At 43.7% G+C, this 14,862-nt stretch overlaps 1 protein-coding gene across 1 annotated transcript in view; it reads right to left on the minus strand.

Moving 5' to 3' along the window:
• Positions 1-7,444: 7,444 nt before the first annotated feature.
• Positions 7,445-14,862, minus strand: part of WASHC3 (WASH complex subunit 3) — a 126,950-nt gene continuing 119,532 nt past the window's right edge. The window contains exon 7 of the mRNA XM_085653226.1: positions 7,445-9,104. Within this exon, the coding sequence (XP_085509352.1) occupies positions 9,020-9,104 (85 nt within the window). The 3' untranslated portion in view covers positions 7,445-9,019. The remainder of the gene's footprint in view (positions 9,105-14,862) is intronic.

Consider the following 14,862-nt stretch of genomic DNA (forward strand, 5'->3'; position numbering starts at 1 on the left):
AAGTGCGCCAGTCAGCTTCTGTTATTTTTTTTTTACCAGTTTCGGCTGGTAGGTTGATGCTGGTGGGTGCCTTGGCTTGTGATGTGGAGATTTGGAAGAATATGATGGAGTGGTCGGTCCAAGTGAGTGTAGAGCTCGAGTTGCATTAATGTTGTCAGAGGCGAGAATAGAATCTAGGGTGTGTCCAGTGATGTATATGGGGTCTGTGACAAACTAGGATAGTCTGATGTAGTTCAGGCTTTCGAGGAGGTCAATGGAGGAGGGATTGGTGGAGTCTTCAAAATGGAAATTGAAGTTGGCGAGTAGTACGAAGTGTTTGGAGTTGATGGTGAGGAGAGCATTAAAGTCTGAAATCAGGTTGCTGAAGTTTGTTCGTGGTCTCGGTGGTCTGTATGCTAGGGTACTTTTCAGGGTAAAGCTGATATTTGTTTGGAGGCTGAAGTGCATGTGTTCCATGAAGGGGGTATCCAAGTTCATGGCTGTGGAGCATTTAATGGTGTCTTTGTAGATAATTGTCCACCTCTCGGTTTGTGAAGACTGTCTTGGTGTGTGATTTTGTACCCTGCTGGGTTGGCTATGGAAATGTCGGGAGACAATGGGTTTAGCCACGTTTCTGTCAGAAAAAGGAGGTCTGGTGCACAGTTGCTGAGTAGGTCCCAAGTTACAATGGAGTGTTCACTGAGAAAGTGGATGTTGAGAAGCGTGCGAGAGTCAAGTGTTGCATGTTGTGGGGTGCTGGTCTGGGTAGACAGTGTGGGAGCATCAGTGTCGGCGTGTGTAGAAGGGACGCTGCAAGTGAAGAAGCAGTGGAAGCAGGAAAAAGGTCCTACCATATTGTATGGTGGAGTGCACCAGCAATGGGTTGTTGGGTGCTCTAGGTTGAGCAAACGGAGCAAACATAGGGTAGCTAGTGCATAGCATCAGGGGCTGAACGGACCAGGGATTGTGGCGCTGGGCATGGTTCAGGCGCCGAGGGGTGTAGACTGGCTTCTCTTTGGCATGCCAGTGGGGCTTCCATGCAGGCTGTGGAAGGAAAATCCCTGCATGGACACACCAATCCAGAATAGAACACTTCTGTCACATTGAGATTAAGTTCCCAGTAGTGGTCCACTAAGAAGAGGAGAATCAGCGAATCCCTCGACATGTAAGGGTACCTGAGAGGTGTGCTACTACTGAGAAAATGCCCTGTTGCCAGGCCCACTGCCACAATCAAATTGCCTCCCATCATAGGATTCAAGATTCTACATTGCATGGTTTATATAATGAATGGTGGTGGGGTTGTTTGACAAAACGTTATTGCCATTCCCGGAGACTGAAGGGATACAGGCTTTCAGCGCAAAATGGACTGCCAACAGCTTTAACACATTAGGACAGTGGCTCCCAAACTTTTTTTGACCCACGACTCCCATGACCTATTGGCTGTGGCTTCCCATTATGTTACTGTTTTTTGGCGGGTGGGGGGATGTAAGCCCAGCCTCGGGAGTACTTACATTTTTCTCTCTGAAAATAATAGGGATGAAGCCAACGAAGGTATAAGAATCATAGATGTGGGGCTCACTCTTGGGTACAAAATGGAGGGGAATATGGGCGGGGCCGAAATAAATTATTCTCATTGACACCTTTCTCAAGATCGCTAGGTGTAAGAGTGCAGCTATTGTGTTTCGTAATTTGTGGCGGTAAGGCACAATGGATATGTGTAGAAAGAAGTGGCGCATGGCTGCACTTTACCAAACCATCCGCACTCAAATCATGCAGACTGTTGGGCAAGGCAGCCCTTATATTCCTTGGATGCACTGGAAGACCTGGAATGCGCATTGGGGGCTCTTTGGCATGCATTGGCTCTGATAGCACTATGATTGGCACTGCCATTCCAGAAATGTGCACTGGAAGCCCTCTAATATGTACTGGCAGATCTGGGTGTGCATGGGTAGCCATGGAAACTAGGTGCAGGCTTCTCCCTGCTGCCTTATTACTTAAAGTTTTGCTGTTCTGATCATCGCTACGGTCCTGTCTGGCAATCAGTGTCCCACCATGCCCTGTTTACTGCAATGCACAATAAGTGTTGCTACATCATTGCCACTGAGTCTACAGAGCAGGGAGCTTCGGAGAGTCGAAGATCGACTTCTGTATTCCTGTGAGCACAGTGCTGCCTTCAATAAGTAAACTGCACAGTATTAATTAATGTATTAATTAATGAACATTTCAATTTACGGTGCTTCTGCCCCCCCATTTGTTAGGCATGAGTCTAGTCCGGGAGGCACACAAAACTTGGCTTGTTCGAACAGGACATTCAAAGCAGTGACATACATAAGAAAAAAAATGTCCATGGACTATTAGGGTGAGATTGTGCAAACTCTAACAAGAGGGTTGGTTCAAAACATTTGGTGGCGCACAAGGTGAACGAAATGCTGGATGTGGTTGAGTGTACAGGACTCGATTGAAGATTGAAAGGCAATCCCTGTCCCTGCACAACCACATTCTGTTTAAACTTTGCAAAATAAAAAATTATGTCAGGAAATGGAGATCAGCGAGTGGGTGGTGGGGCCTACACCCAGAGGGCAGCACACACTACTAGGAAGTGAAAGAAAACTGTTAACTTCACGTACCAGTGAGCGTGCATACACTTTTGGAAACATTTATGGTTTCGTTGCCAAATCTGCAAGTGCGGAGGATGAATTCAAGTAAAATCTAACTATTATCCAAAGAAGGATTTGGACAAATTTTGGAACCCAGAATATGTAGAGTTGGAAATGAAGACTTTGTCTGCATAAAAACATTTAATAAGACACTACGACAGAGCTGGCATGCTGAGGGAAGCAATAGCTACACTCTCAATTCCTAAACAGGTGTGTGAGCAAAATGTAATGATGCTGATGAGATTTAGATTAAAAAGGGAGATGTGTGTTTACTGTAAACATGCATTGTGTTAATTACTACTCTTCCACCTTTCAGAAAAATCAAAATTTTCCTAGTATCATATATATATATATATATATTATATATATATATATATATATCAAAGCTCCAAAGTCCCACCTTGTTGCTGAACTCTTCAGGCGGGTGCTTTGATACGCGAGGTGGGGATCGCGATAAAATACTCCAGCTCAGTCACAGGTGATGTGAAGCATTCACGGGGCAACAGGATAGTTGGTAAGCATTTCTTTATTGAAAGACACGTTTCGGCATGATGCCTTCATCAGTTTCACGAAATGCTATATATTCCCGGTCTGCTCGTTGGTATAAATACACTGTCCTCAGTTCTCATTGGATGTTCCCGGGCCAATGGCAAAGATACTCTCATTATCTTCCACCAATGCAGCGATCTTTCTGTACATTGCCCTCTTGGCCCCCGGAACCAAACACCATATCCCCCTCGCCAGCTGGTGCATCTGCGATATAGCCGCAGGCATCGGTCAAATGGCTCGGCGTCTTCAAGCTTGTATAGCTCACGACCTTATTGGTCGACGGTGCACGCATTGCAGCAGTGGTTCAAGCAATATAGATCAAAGCTCCAAAGTCCCACCTTGTTGCTGAACTCTTCAGGCGGGTGATTTGATACGCGAGGTGGGGATCGCGATAAAATACTCCAGCTCAGTCACAGGTGATGTGAAGCACTCACGGGGCAACAGGATAGTTGGTAAGCATTTCTTTATTGAAAGACGCGTTTCGGCATGATGCCTTCATCAGTTTCACGAAATGCTATATATTCCCGGTCTGCTCGTTGGTATAAATACACTGTCCTCAGTTCTCATTGGATGTTCCCGGGCCAATGGCAAAGCTACTCTCATTATCTTCCACCAATGCAGCGATCTTTCTGTACATTGCCCTCTTGGCCCCCGGAACCAAACACCATATCCCCCTCGCCAGCTGGTGCATCTGCGATATAGCCGCAGGCATCGGTCAAATGGCTCGGCGTCTTCAAGCTTGTATAGCTCACGACCTTATTGGTCGACGGTGCACGCATTGCAGCAGTGGTTCAAGCAATATAGATCAAAGCTCCAAAGTCCCACCTTGTTGCTGAACTCTTCAGGCGGGTGATTTAAAACGCGAGGTGGGGATCGCGATAAAATACTCCAGCTCAGTCACAGGTGATGTGAAGCACTCACGGGGCAACAGGATAGTTGGTAAGCATTTCTTTATTGAAAGACGCGTTTCGGCATGATGCCTTCATCAGTTTAACGAAATGCTATATATTCCCGGTCTGCTCGTTGGTATAAATACACTGTCCTCAGTTCTCATTGGATGTTCCCGGGCCAATGGCAAAGCTGCTCTCATCTTCCACCAATGCGGCGATCTTTCTGTACATTGCCCTCTTGGCCCCCGGAACCAAACACCATGTCCCCCTCGCCAGCTGGTGCATCTGCGATATAGCCGCATACATTGGACAGATGGCGAGAGCAGCCATCTTTGTCCATGCAGGCGCGTGCATGCAAGCGTTGAGGAGAATCGATTCCAAAGGTCTCTCCGACGAGAGCAGCGCATGCGCTGCTTTTCGCCAGGCGATACCTAAAAATGGTTGGACTAATCGGCCATTGGACTGTCTTTTGCAGATTCTTTCTGCCCAAAATAATCCTCACATGTGAAAATAAACTAGAATTTTCTGGCCAGGTGAGACTATGTTTTCTCATAGACACACTCTAATGACTTTAATATGTGGAAGGGTTTCACTGATAGTAGCTTTTTGCCTGGTAGTTTGCTACTTTCTACTGTCCTATTGAAGACACTGTGTGATTTATCATAAGGGGGTCGAAACATCAACTGCTTAGGATCCATCCATATCATTGTCTGGCAATTGAAACCGAAATGCTCTAATAATGGAGTTTCTTATGATAAATTATGTGTCTTGCGGGCGGGGACTCTGTATATATTGAGAATAATGTAATTATAAGGTTTGTTTATCTATGTATGGTTCACTCAATTGCACCTACACTTCACTGTCACTGGGAGCAACTGAATTGATGTCGCTTACTGTGATTATCCTTCATGTACTTTTGTAAAGATTCTTTGAATACAGACTCTTAAATTAGCAGATTCAGTCATGCTCAAAGAACGATCAAATGATTCCTTAGGAAATGCTGTTTTATTTGTAGCTTGTCAGTATGGGACGCATGGCAGACACAGGCAGAGAAAATGTTGAATGGTCCCTTTGTACAGGGAGAAAACAACAGGTTTGTCCGCAATGTTGCTCTCCACATGCGACAGATGCTCCGCAAGGAGCTGAATGTGATTCTGAACGGTCCCATGCCAAAATCTTTTGGATTACATCTGGCAGCTGGGATGAGTGAGTCCTGCGCTTCTTCTGCTTCCTGCAGTAATGTCCATTTTTCCGAGGCCTTCCTTCGTATAAGCCTGTAAAAGGCTCTGAGTGCTGAACTGATTTTTAGGAGCACCAGGTATGTGATGTTGCAATTCTGTTGTTATAGCATTCAGATACCCTGCACAATCACGTAGTTGAGATGTGCTCCCCACCCCATAAGAGATGTGGACATGGAAAAGATCACCTGCAGTAGCAAGTCTAGAAAAGTCCTGCTAAGCAACAAGATCTTGTTGTTCCACCAGAGGAGTGTGTGCTGTGTCCTGGGCTGTACCAAAACTAGATCTTTGCATTGACCCTCTGCTTACGGATAATGCCTCCCTAACCACTCCTGTAGTGGATGCATAAGTAGCTTTGCGTGCAGCACTATCGCGATGCGTAAAGCCATCATCCCCAACAGATTTATTAAAATCCTTACAGTGAGAGGATGAAGAGTCTGAAACAGTAACAGAAGCCTTTGGAATGCCATCATTCTCTCTTGGTTCAGGTAAACTTTCCCAGCGACAGAATTTATTACATACTCTAGAAAGGCCTGGACCTGCTGGGGCCCACAATGTGACATTTTTGGCATGGACAGTGAAACCTTGCCGGTATAGCAATGACACAGCTGTCAGAGTGTGTGCTACGCATTGCCCTCAGCTGCAGCTCTTGACCAGCCGATTATCTAGATAAGTAAAGACCTGGATAGCGCTTCTGCGCAGGTGCAAAACTATGACCACTAGACATTTTGTAAATATGCTAGGTGCTGTTGTGACCCAAATGGTAGACCTTTGAATTGGTAGAGTTGGCTACTTACCACAAAGCGCATGTAGTGATGATGAGCCTAAAGTATGAGGATGTAGAAGTATGCATCCTTGAAATCTGGGGTCATCATACGATCCCTTGTGCAGAGCAGTGGAATGGCATCCTGCAGGGTGGTCATGAGATTTTCTTGCTCTACTTATCCAGAGGAGCTGCAGGGTGACTACTCTAATCCTGACGGAGTTCCTGAAATTGTCTGTCATACATTTCACCATGCTTTTTAGCATGTGCAGGTACTGGACAAACCTCTCCATTTTAGGGAGGGTTTCAACCTAAAAAATCATTGTCCTCCTTAACATTGTGGTGCTGTGCCACCTTCTGTGTAACTGCATGGTAGGCAGGGGAGTCATATTGGGGTGGGGGGGGGGGGCTTAACAAGGTATGGGTTTAGGTTAGAATCATTTTGGGATCAACACAGTAATCCTCCCAAGGATCATCCCAATTCGATCGGGGTAACAGATATTGAAGATTACAAGAGCTTCCTTGATTTGAGCCAGTGTGGTTAGAGTTAGAAAAGAACAATGGTGATGGAGGATGTGGAAAGAATAGGAGGTGCTAGTTGTGAGACCTAAGGATACTGGGTTCCGGCGGTGGATTGGTGGTCTTGCCCCCAACCCTTTCAGGAATCGGAAAAGACTGTAGTTGCTCCAATATTTGTTCCTCAATGAAAAGCCCCCTCTCCCACTCTTGGGAATGTAAGGTGAGTGGGGCTGGTCCTGCAGTGATAGCTGTACTAAGATTTTCCCTGTGGGTGAGAGAATGAAAATCTATTGCTGCCAGATGTCAGGCCCTCAGTGGGCTCGAAGGTGAAAGGGGTTTCAGCCGAGTCCGATTTTGGAGTCAATGCCTGGTTTGGAGATAGTTTTCGGGTGGGCCTCCGAGTCGGCGTTGATTCTGGTTTCGGCTCAGACAATACATTTTCACAGGTTCAGGGTCGAGCCAGCATGGATGGATGCCAAAGTTCAGTGCCCTTTGCCAGAGGATTTCCAGGAGTGGAGGGGGTCTATCTGGCTGAAAGATCTCACAGCATGGAGCCTCGAACCTCACAGCCTGGAGCTGAAGGTTAGGGGCGGTATGGGGCACTGGAACTAGGGGTGCTGCAGCACCTCCACACTTGGAGGCAGGTCAGAAAGATAATAGAGAATAAGGAGGCCTTTCATTCAATTTCCATTTCCTTCAACATTATCAGTTTGTTCCAGATCAGTGAAAGGTCAATGGTCTTATATATTTGAGATTACAATATATGTCTTCAAGAAGATGACCTTTGCTTATAACAGTTTATCACTCTTGTGATCTAGTCCTATGGAGAATAAAAGAATTAGGCACATGAAAAGCAACACCGTAAAAAACTAGTTTATTTTTAAATAATATTTTTTACAAAATAAGACTTATTTTAATGTGGGCCTAGGAACCGGTGAATATGGTGGCAGGGAAGTTTTGAAGTACGGTGATAAAACAAACCAATACACATTTACTTTACCCTTGGGTAAAGTAAAACTGCTCCCTTTTATTAATAGTTTATTGCAAGTATCTCCATCTTCAGAAAACAAATGTATTTCTATATTTAAGAATATTGAGCCATAAAGCACCACTGAACCAGACTTTTGCAAAAGTGTCTCAGACTACCAACTCATTTACCTTCCTCCCTCACTCCCTCCCACAAACACATTCTCCCGATCTAAAGTTTTCAGCTCCTTTGCTGCACACGCTCTTGCAGCGACACCTGGATTTTTTAGAACCCCTATAATTTTAGGGAGCTGATGCTACTGCACAGCACCCTCAGCTGTAAAATTGTTCCAGCACCACTGGGTTGGAACCTCTTGTGGCTCAACTCTGGGGGGGTGGGTCGAAACTAGAGGTTAGGGCATTTTCAAGCACCTCGAGTGAGTGCGGTGGAATGGAGTCTATACATGGCGGTCATTCTAAGGTAATGGGAGTTCCTTTTCCTATGCTTTGGTCTTTCCTCTACCTGAATACCATCAGTGGCGAAAGGCGTTCTTGCATTTGAACACCTTACACACTGAGCAGATAGACTCCTTGTGCTGCGGAGATAAGCAAAGGTTGTATATCTGATAGTAGTAGGAACAGAGAACCTTTGAGTTTCATTCAGGACATAACTGGGAGGGTGTTTTCTCATAACACCTTCCACCAACAGTCATTCTCAATACTATAAGCTCTTATTTTCACCTTTGAGCTGCAACTTCTCTCAGTGCCAAGAGATTCCATTTGGAGTGAGAGTGCACTTTACACCATCCCCCTCCTACCCCCAAATAAATAAATAGAACCAGTTTCCTCAAGAAAGTCTCATCAATGATGCTCAAAGAAGAGTCCTGCGCGGCCGCTGATCTGGTGAACAGTTCTTCTGTCACTGGAGCTGGTGCACGTGGGACAAGGTAAGAATCATGATGACTATAAGTTAGGAGTTTTCAGACAGGTCTGGCAACTAACATTCCCTGTTTAACAGAGCCTAACTCGAAAAAGAGGAAGTGAGAGACGCCTGAAAGCTTCAATTTTCTCTGAAAAGGACACACTCTTTTTGGGGCTTAAAGAATCTATCGGGTGTGACCTCAGTGATATTGGGGTGAACACAACAGTTGCTAAGAAATAAGAGTGGTGTACTTACAAATATTTGTAATCATGGTTTCAGGATACAGGGACCAACCATCACAAAATTTTGTTTAAGGCACCTTATTTTCATTATCCATGTGAAATGAAAAAGTAACTTTACAAAGATAAATTTATTTTGTGCAGTAAAGAGATACTCCATTAGTCAGATTCGTATTGAAGTGGCTGGGAATTGAGATAATGGTTAACAAAAGTTTAATTATATACACGTTGCAGCAAAATGTACAGCTGTATTTTTACACAGTTCTCAAAAAGAATTGGGGGCTGAATTAACTTGTATTAATCGCTAAACGAAGATTCGCTGTCTGAACTTTCCGCTGCGTTAGTATTTACTTCCTCCTCAGGCACTGCAGCATTAGGAGTTCTTTAAGGAGGAAAGAGAAAAAAATCAAACCAATTAATAAACCAACATTCAAATGTATTACCTAACACGGATAACTCACAATGGCTCATATTCTTATGCATGCATGCATCTCTTTTAATTAATTAATTGCTAGACATTTAATTAATTACGGATATTTCTAGATCATTTTAGAGAAATTGTATGTATGTATTCCAAACTTCAGCATAGCAAATAAAGGAGAAAGTGAACAACGCCTATTTAAGAAAAAAGATACTTACATGTTACAATGGTTTTGCAGCATGACACCTAGTGTGTGGGTTGAATGATCTGCTACTTTTTCAGAAATTAAAAAATGATGTGGTTGTCAATCATAGGAGCAAGTTTGTCTTGGATGCCATTCACACATTAAAATCATAGTTGGAAATGGATGAAGTTCTAGCACTTTCCTGCCTCAATAGGTATCTCAATCTGCACATGGGGGGGTACTACTGTGGTTTGGATGTGAAAATGTATGCAGGATGTGTGTCATTAGTGATACGCTATAGCATACTGTATGTATTCTGTTGGTTTTCAGGCACAGACTTATTGAAAACATTTCTTTCTATACAGTTAACTGTGGCACTTATTTCTTTGGGGAAGTAAATACAAATAACCTTAATACATTACTTGGCCCTAAAACCTAAATGAACAGAATCACAATGAATTACTACATGCAATAAGGCAGGCAAGTTCACAAGATTCAGTAGTACAAAGAAAATTAACAAACTTTTCTAGAAAATGGTTGTTGTAAATCACTACTCACAAAAAAGAGGCACTGTTCCCAGGTGAATCAGGTCAAGGAGCGACCAAGATCCACATATTAAAATGAAGGGATAGAAGAGATTAGGTCAGGGATAAGGTACTCTGGGTGGCGGGGGGGACACAAAATTGTCTCTTGTTGCCCTCACACACCCCGAAGGATGTCATGCTTCATCATCGGGCGTTTGCTCCTCGTCGGGCCGGCGGGGCAATGCCCTACGGGTCCCCCGAAGGGTCTCTTTGGCGGAGATCTTTTAGAGAACTGCCGATGGGTGCATGCGGGTATGTGGGAGGGGAGTCCCAGAGTAGTCGGTGCAAAATAGTGTGTGTGAGGTGAGTTAAAAATACCTAAGGAATACCGAACAAATAGTGATTTAATAAAGAGGTACCCTTGGTATATTAAAAAGCCCGTAGATTAGTCGTTATCTGTAGAGACGTAATGTGTCTGGATAACTTTTAAAGATGGTCGACATGTTTCACGCCTTGGGTGGTCAGAGTGATCCTTGGCGTTTCTTCAGGACCAGGGGTGACGGTGAAATGTGAAAAGTGCACAGACTAAATACAGCGGGTAGGGTAGTATTAGCCCTTCCGCTGATCAGGAGGGGGGAAAAAGTATATATCTCCTAAACAAGTTATGTGTAAGTAAAGGAGTAGGTTATGCCCCCTTTGAAACTGACCTAAAATAAAGAGAAAAAATGCGGAGAGAAAACATGGGTTAAAACCGTGCAAGCTTTTACAATTGCAAATACGGAGCATCATTGTCTCTGTATCTTGCACCAGTTACCGAAAGAACAGACAGTCCGCATACTATGGAGGCAGAGGAAAACTGAATAATGGTAAATCAGGTTCGCGTGCACAGCACACCGCGTCGGCTGTATGTGGGTGTGCGGAGGGAGGTGGGGGCTCTAGGACCCAAGCCGGGAAGGCTCGGTAACAGAGGCCAACCAAGCCCGCTCCAGGTCACCCTATCGTAGACTCAACACAGGGCTGTTGTCACGCACGCAAAAGCGCAAGGCTGCAAGTATCAGAAGGATCAATTCACACAGACAGAGGGGCCTACCGGATCAGTAGGGAATGCGTGTTTACCTAGCAGAGGAGTGAAAGTTACTCCATAAGTCTAATGGCGTTGGATGCCCACACCTTCTAGGGCTGTAGGCGGCAAGTACCGGGTTTCAACACAGCAGAGCCCGAGTGGGGGAAGAGCAAGTCAAATGTGCGGCATTAGTCATTATATCAACAAAACAGCACTCGCAATGTCGAGACTTACTGCGGATGGAGAGGCGGGTGGTGAACCTGAAGAGTACTCACGGGTTGCTCAGGTGACGGCACTGGAAACCTGCCCGGTCCAGACGCCTGCTCGTAGGTAGGTAGAGGGATACAAACTCACTGTATTTAAGGGGGCAGGACCTGTGAGAGTGGGGAGGTGCCTGCTTCCGGTGAAACGCGAGGAAAAGCGTAACAGGGGATCGAATCGCCCATGCGTGGTGTGTGATACAAGCCAGTGTTAGCTCGCGCATGCGTAGAAGATAGCGAACTGGGTCTGCGCATGCGTGGGGAGAAGGTGTTCGACGTAAATTACGTGGAGGCTAGATGTTACCAACATTATCTCGTGGATAAAGATCTCATCCTAACAAGGTACATGCACTGTGTAGTGATCTGTGTTATGATATCAATACCAGGTGATAGAGCTCTCGACATAAGTAGTTGACAAAAGAATGTGCACAGCCTAACTCGGTAAACGAGTGAGGCTGGTAGTGATGGTATAGGGGGGAAGGGTCACACGATCACCTCTCATATGTTGTAGACAGGGTCTCAAGTGGTGTATAGGTGTGCCAATCAATTAGTTCTAAGAGATGCGAGTAACCACCAGATCAGGATATTTATACAGATGAGACAGGCCCTGTACAGGGTGGGTGTCCCGTGGGCCAGCCCTACAGTTCTGACCAAGGGATGTCATCATTCAGGCCAAGTGTGTCAGTGTGTAAGCGATGGACCCAGCGTTGTTCTTGTCTGAAGAGGGAATCGCTACTCCAGTTGGTGTTTGTTTCCAGAATGGTCCAATGGATAGCTTCACAAGGATGGCCTTTTTCCAAGAAGTGGTTAGTCAATTTTGTGGCTGAGCGTGCTCGTCTGATCGTACTTTTATGCTCACTGATCCTTTTCTTGATCGCTCTGGTCGTCATCCCTACATAGTAGAGGGTACAGGGGCATGAAATCAGATATACGCAATTCGTGGTATTACAATTAGTGTGCTTGCGTTGTTCCCATCTAATATTGCCCAATTGTAGTACTTTGGTGTGTTGGGTGGAGGCACACGCACCGCATGAACCACATGGATAGTGGCCTCTGACAGCTGGAAGGTTCCAGAGAGTGTTTTCTCTGGTCGTCTGTGTGGGTCGAGGTCTTGTGTTGACAAGTTGGTCCCTCAAGTTCTCCGTCCTTTTGAAAGCAAAGCGGGGCGCTGGAATATTCAAGGTATCACTGTTTAGAATACGCCAATTGCGATTGATGATTTTCTTAAGTTGGTTTGAGAGCGGGGTAAATTACTGTCAGTACGATAAACCTCGCAAAGCCCAAAGAAGACTATTGGGGCAAGAGCTTCAAAGTATACTGATGTTGCAAGCATTTAAATGATCACTTTATTGTATGCTTCCACAACTAATTTCCTCAGAACAAATAGTAAGGAAAATCATTGTGAACAAATATTAAATATTAACACAAACATCTAATTTATAATGATAAAAATGTAAAACAATATTAGAATCTGGACTATTAACTAGATATGAGATATAAAATCTGCATTATTACCTAGGTATGGAGAGTCACACATTGGGTAACCCATATTCTAAAACACAGGCTTCAATGAGGAATTCTGGGCTCACGCTTTGAAGGTGTGGCTAAGACCAACAAACCAGCTTTAAACAAAATGCATGTCAAGTATTTTAACAGCCCTAGTCAAATTGAAAGTCATGAACATAAATAGTAACATTACCAAAATACCTTTAATAAAGATAATGCAAATGTAGTAATTAAATAGAGACCAAAACAACAAAACTTGGTAAAGGGGATCTAGAATCATTCATTTTTAAAGAAAAAGTCAGTACGTGCCCATTGGAATCAAAAGGGATGCCAATAATACTGTTAGTCTATGGGGTTCAGATGACAAGCTCTTAGGTGCCATTTCAAGTCCACTGTGATGTTGCATAGTTCAGATACAGCTTAAAGGTTCATTTCAGTCACCAGCTTTGCCTTTGGACTTAAGCCTCTCAAATGGAAGTTGTAGTAAAGTGGAGTATTATGTGGTGCGGTTGGGAGACCTCACCAAGTAACCCTTCGCTTAGTCCGGAGTAGCTGCGGCATTATATATATATATCACTGTTAATATAAATGATCTACAAGTAGTGAAGGGACACAGCAAGAAAAGGGTGAGTAATGACTACATTCTGGTAGGCACAGGGAACTCCAATCTGTTAGACTTCCTGCAAAAAGGTAATCCACTCTCCCACCTCTTTTTCTGAAAAAAACAATAACTGGTAAGAAATAAAAAAGCTATCCAAGAGCTAAATACCTTACCAAAACAGAGAGCAAACAGTAGTACATAGATGGTGGATCACTCAACTACCTTTTAACAATCTATCATTAAATATCAGAAGAACCATACAGTGATAAAGGAAAAGGAAGATCAACCAGAAGAACTTTCCCTTCTACCCCATAACAACTGGCCAGTTATAATAAATAAGAAAGTGTAAGAGTCCAGTAAGTCAGAGCATACATTTCGGATTAACCTACAACTCAAGTTGATTGTCAAACACATCACTCAAATTCAAGCCGAGTAAAGCATGACTGACTAGCAGTGGACTATACAAATTCAAAAGAACATCAAAATTAACTGGGGTAAGAACACAACATTACTCTCATGTAAAGTGGCTGGTATCTCCCACAAAATAGGTGATTTTGATCAATGAACTTTCTAAATGAAGATGAAATATTAGTCTGGCAGGAAACATGGATTGCTACATCCCAGAAGATACCTGGGTATATGAACCTACTAGATGTATCATGGAACAGGAAGGCTCAGGAAACAGCCGGCTTCTACAGATAGCCTGCAAAGGTGAAAAGTGTTTTAAAACTAAAGTCTGGGACAACCTACATAAAAATGTCAATGTGTGACATCACTTATTAGACAATTTCACACAGAGAAGCACTGGGTCCAAATATTATCTCCTCAGAAGTCTTCAAACATTGTCTAGGGTAGTGGCTAAACACTTTAATACCAGTATTCTTTGAGACTGCTGTATCAAACACATGCCTTCCTTCAAGGCAATATAGTGGTAGCCTTATAAAAAACAAAAGGTCTAAAAGTATAATTACAATCTTGCAGACCTTTAGGTTTAATCAACATCAATTGTAAACTCTTCTCAAAGATGGTACTTATGGTGATGGGCATCAAATGCAACCATCCTAATTTCAATAAATGTGGCTTCAGGAAAGTCTCATCTATCGCTGATCACATTTTTGTCTTATTTCACATAATGCAAATATAGTAACAAAAAGATGTCACTTAACTTAGCTTTTCTGTACTTCATATCTGCATTCGAACTGGTGCCAAGAAACCGGTTATAAAAAAATTGCACAACATAGACCTAAATCCTGGACTTTTGTTGTCAATACATATATAGCAGTCTGATGCAACTTCTGACTCAAGTCATGCTAAAAAATAAAAGCCCGCACAACAACCGTTTTGCTATCACCAGTGGTGTAAAACAAGACTGTCTACGTGCCCCCTTCTGTTTTAACTGTACGCCAACTATTTTTATTCTGAGATTCTTAAAGCCTCACAAGATGTACACCTATAGAGGGGTTTCAAGTACCAACCCTACAACATGCTGATGATTCCATCTTGATTACACACACTCCATCATCAAGCCCAACTAATTGCAATGGAAGAATTCTGTAATGAAAACAGCTTGACAACAAATAC

This window comes from Triturus cristatus, chromosome 4_1 (assembly GCF_964204655.1).
Source record: "Triturus cristatus chromosome 4_1, aTriCri1.1, whole genome shotgun sequence".
In the NCBI taxonomy this organism is placed as follows: domain Eukaryota; kingdom Metazoa; phylum Chordata; class Amphibia; order Caudata; family Salamandridae; genus Triturus; species Triturus cristatus.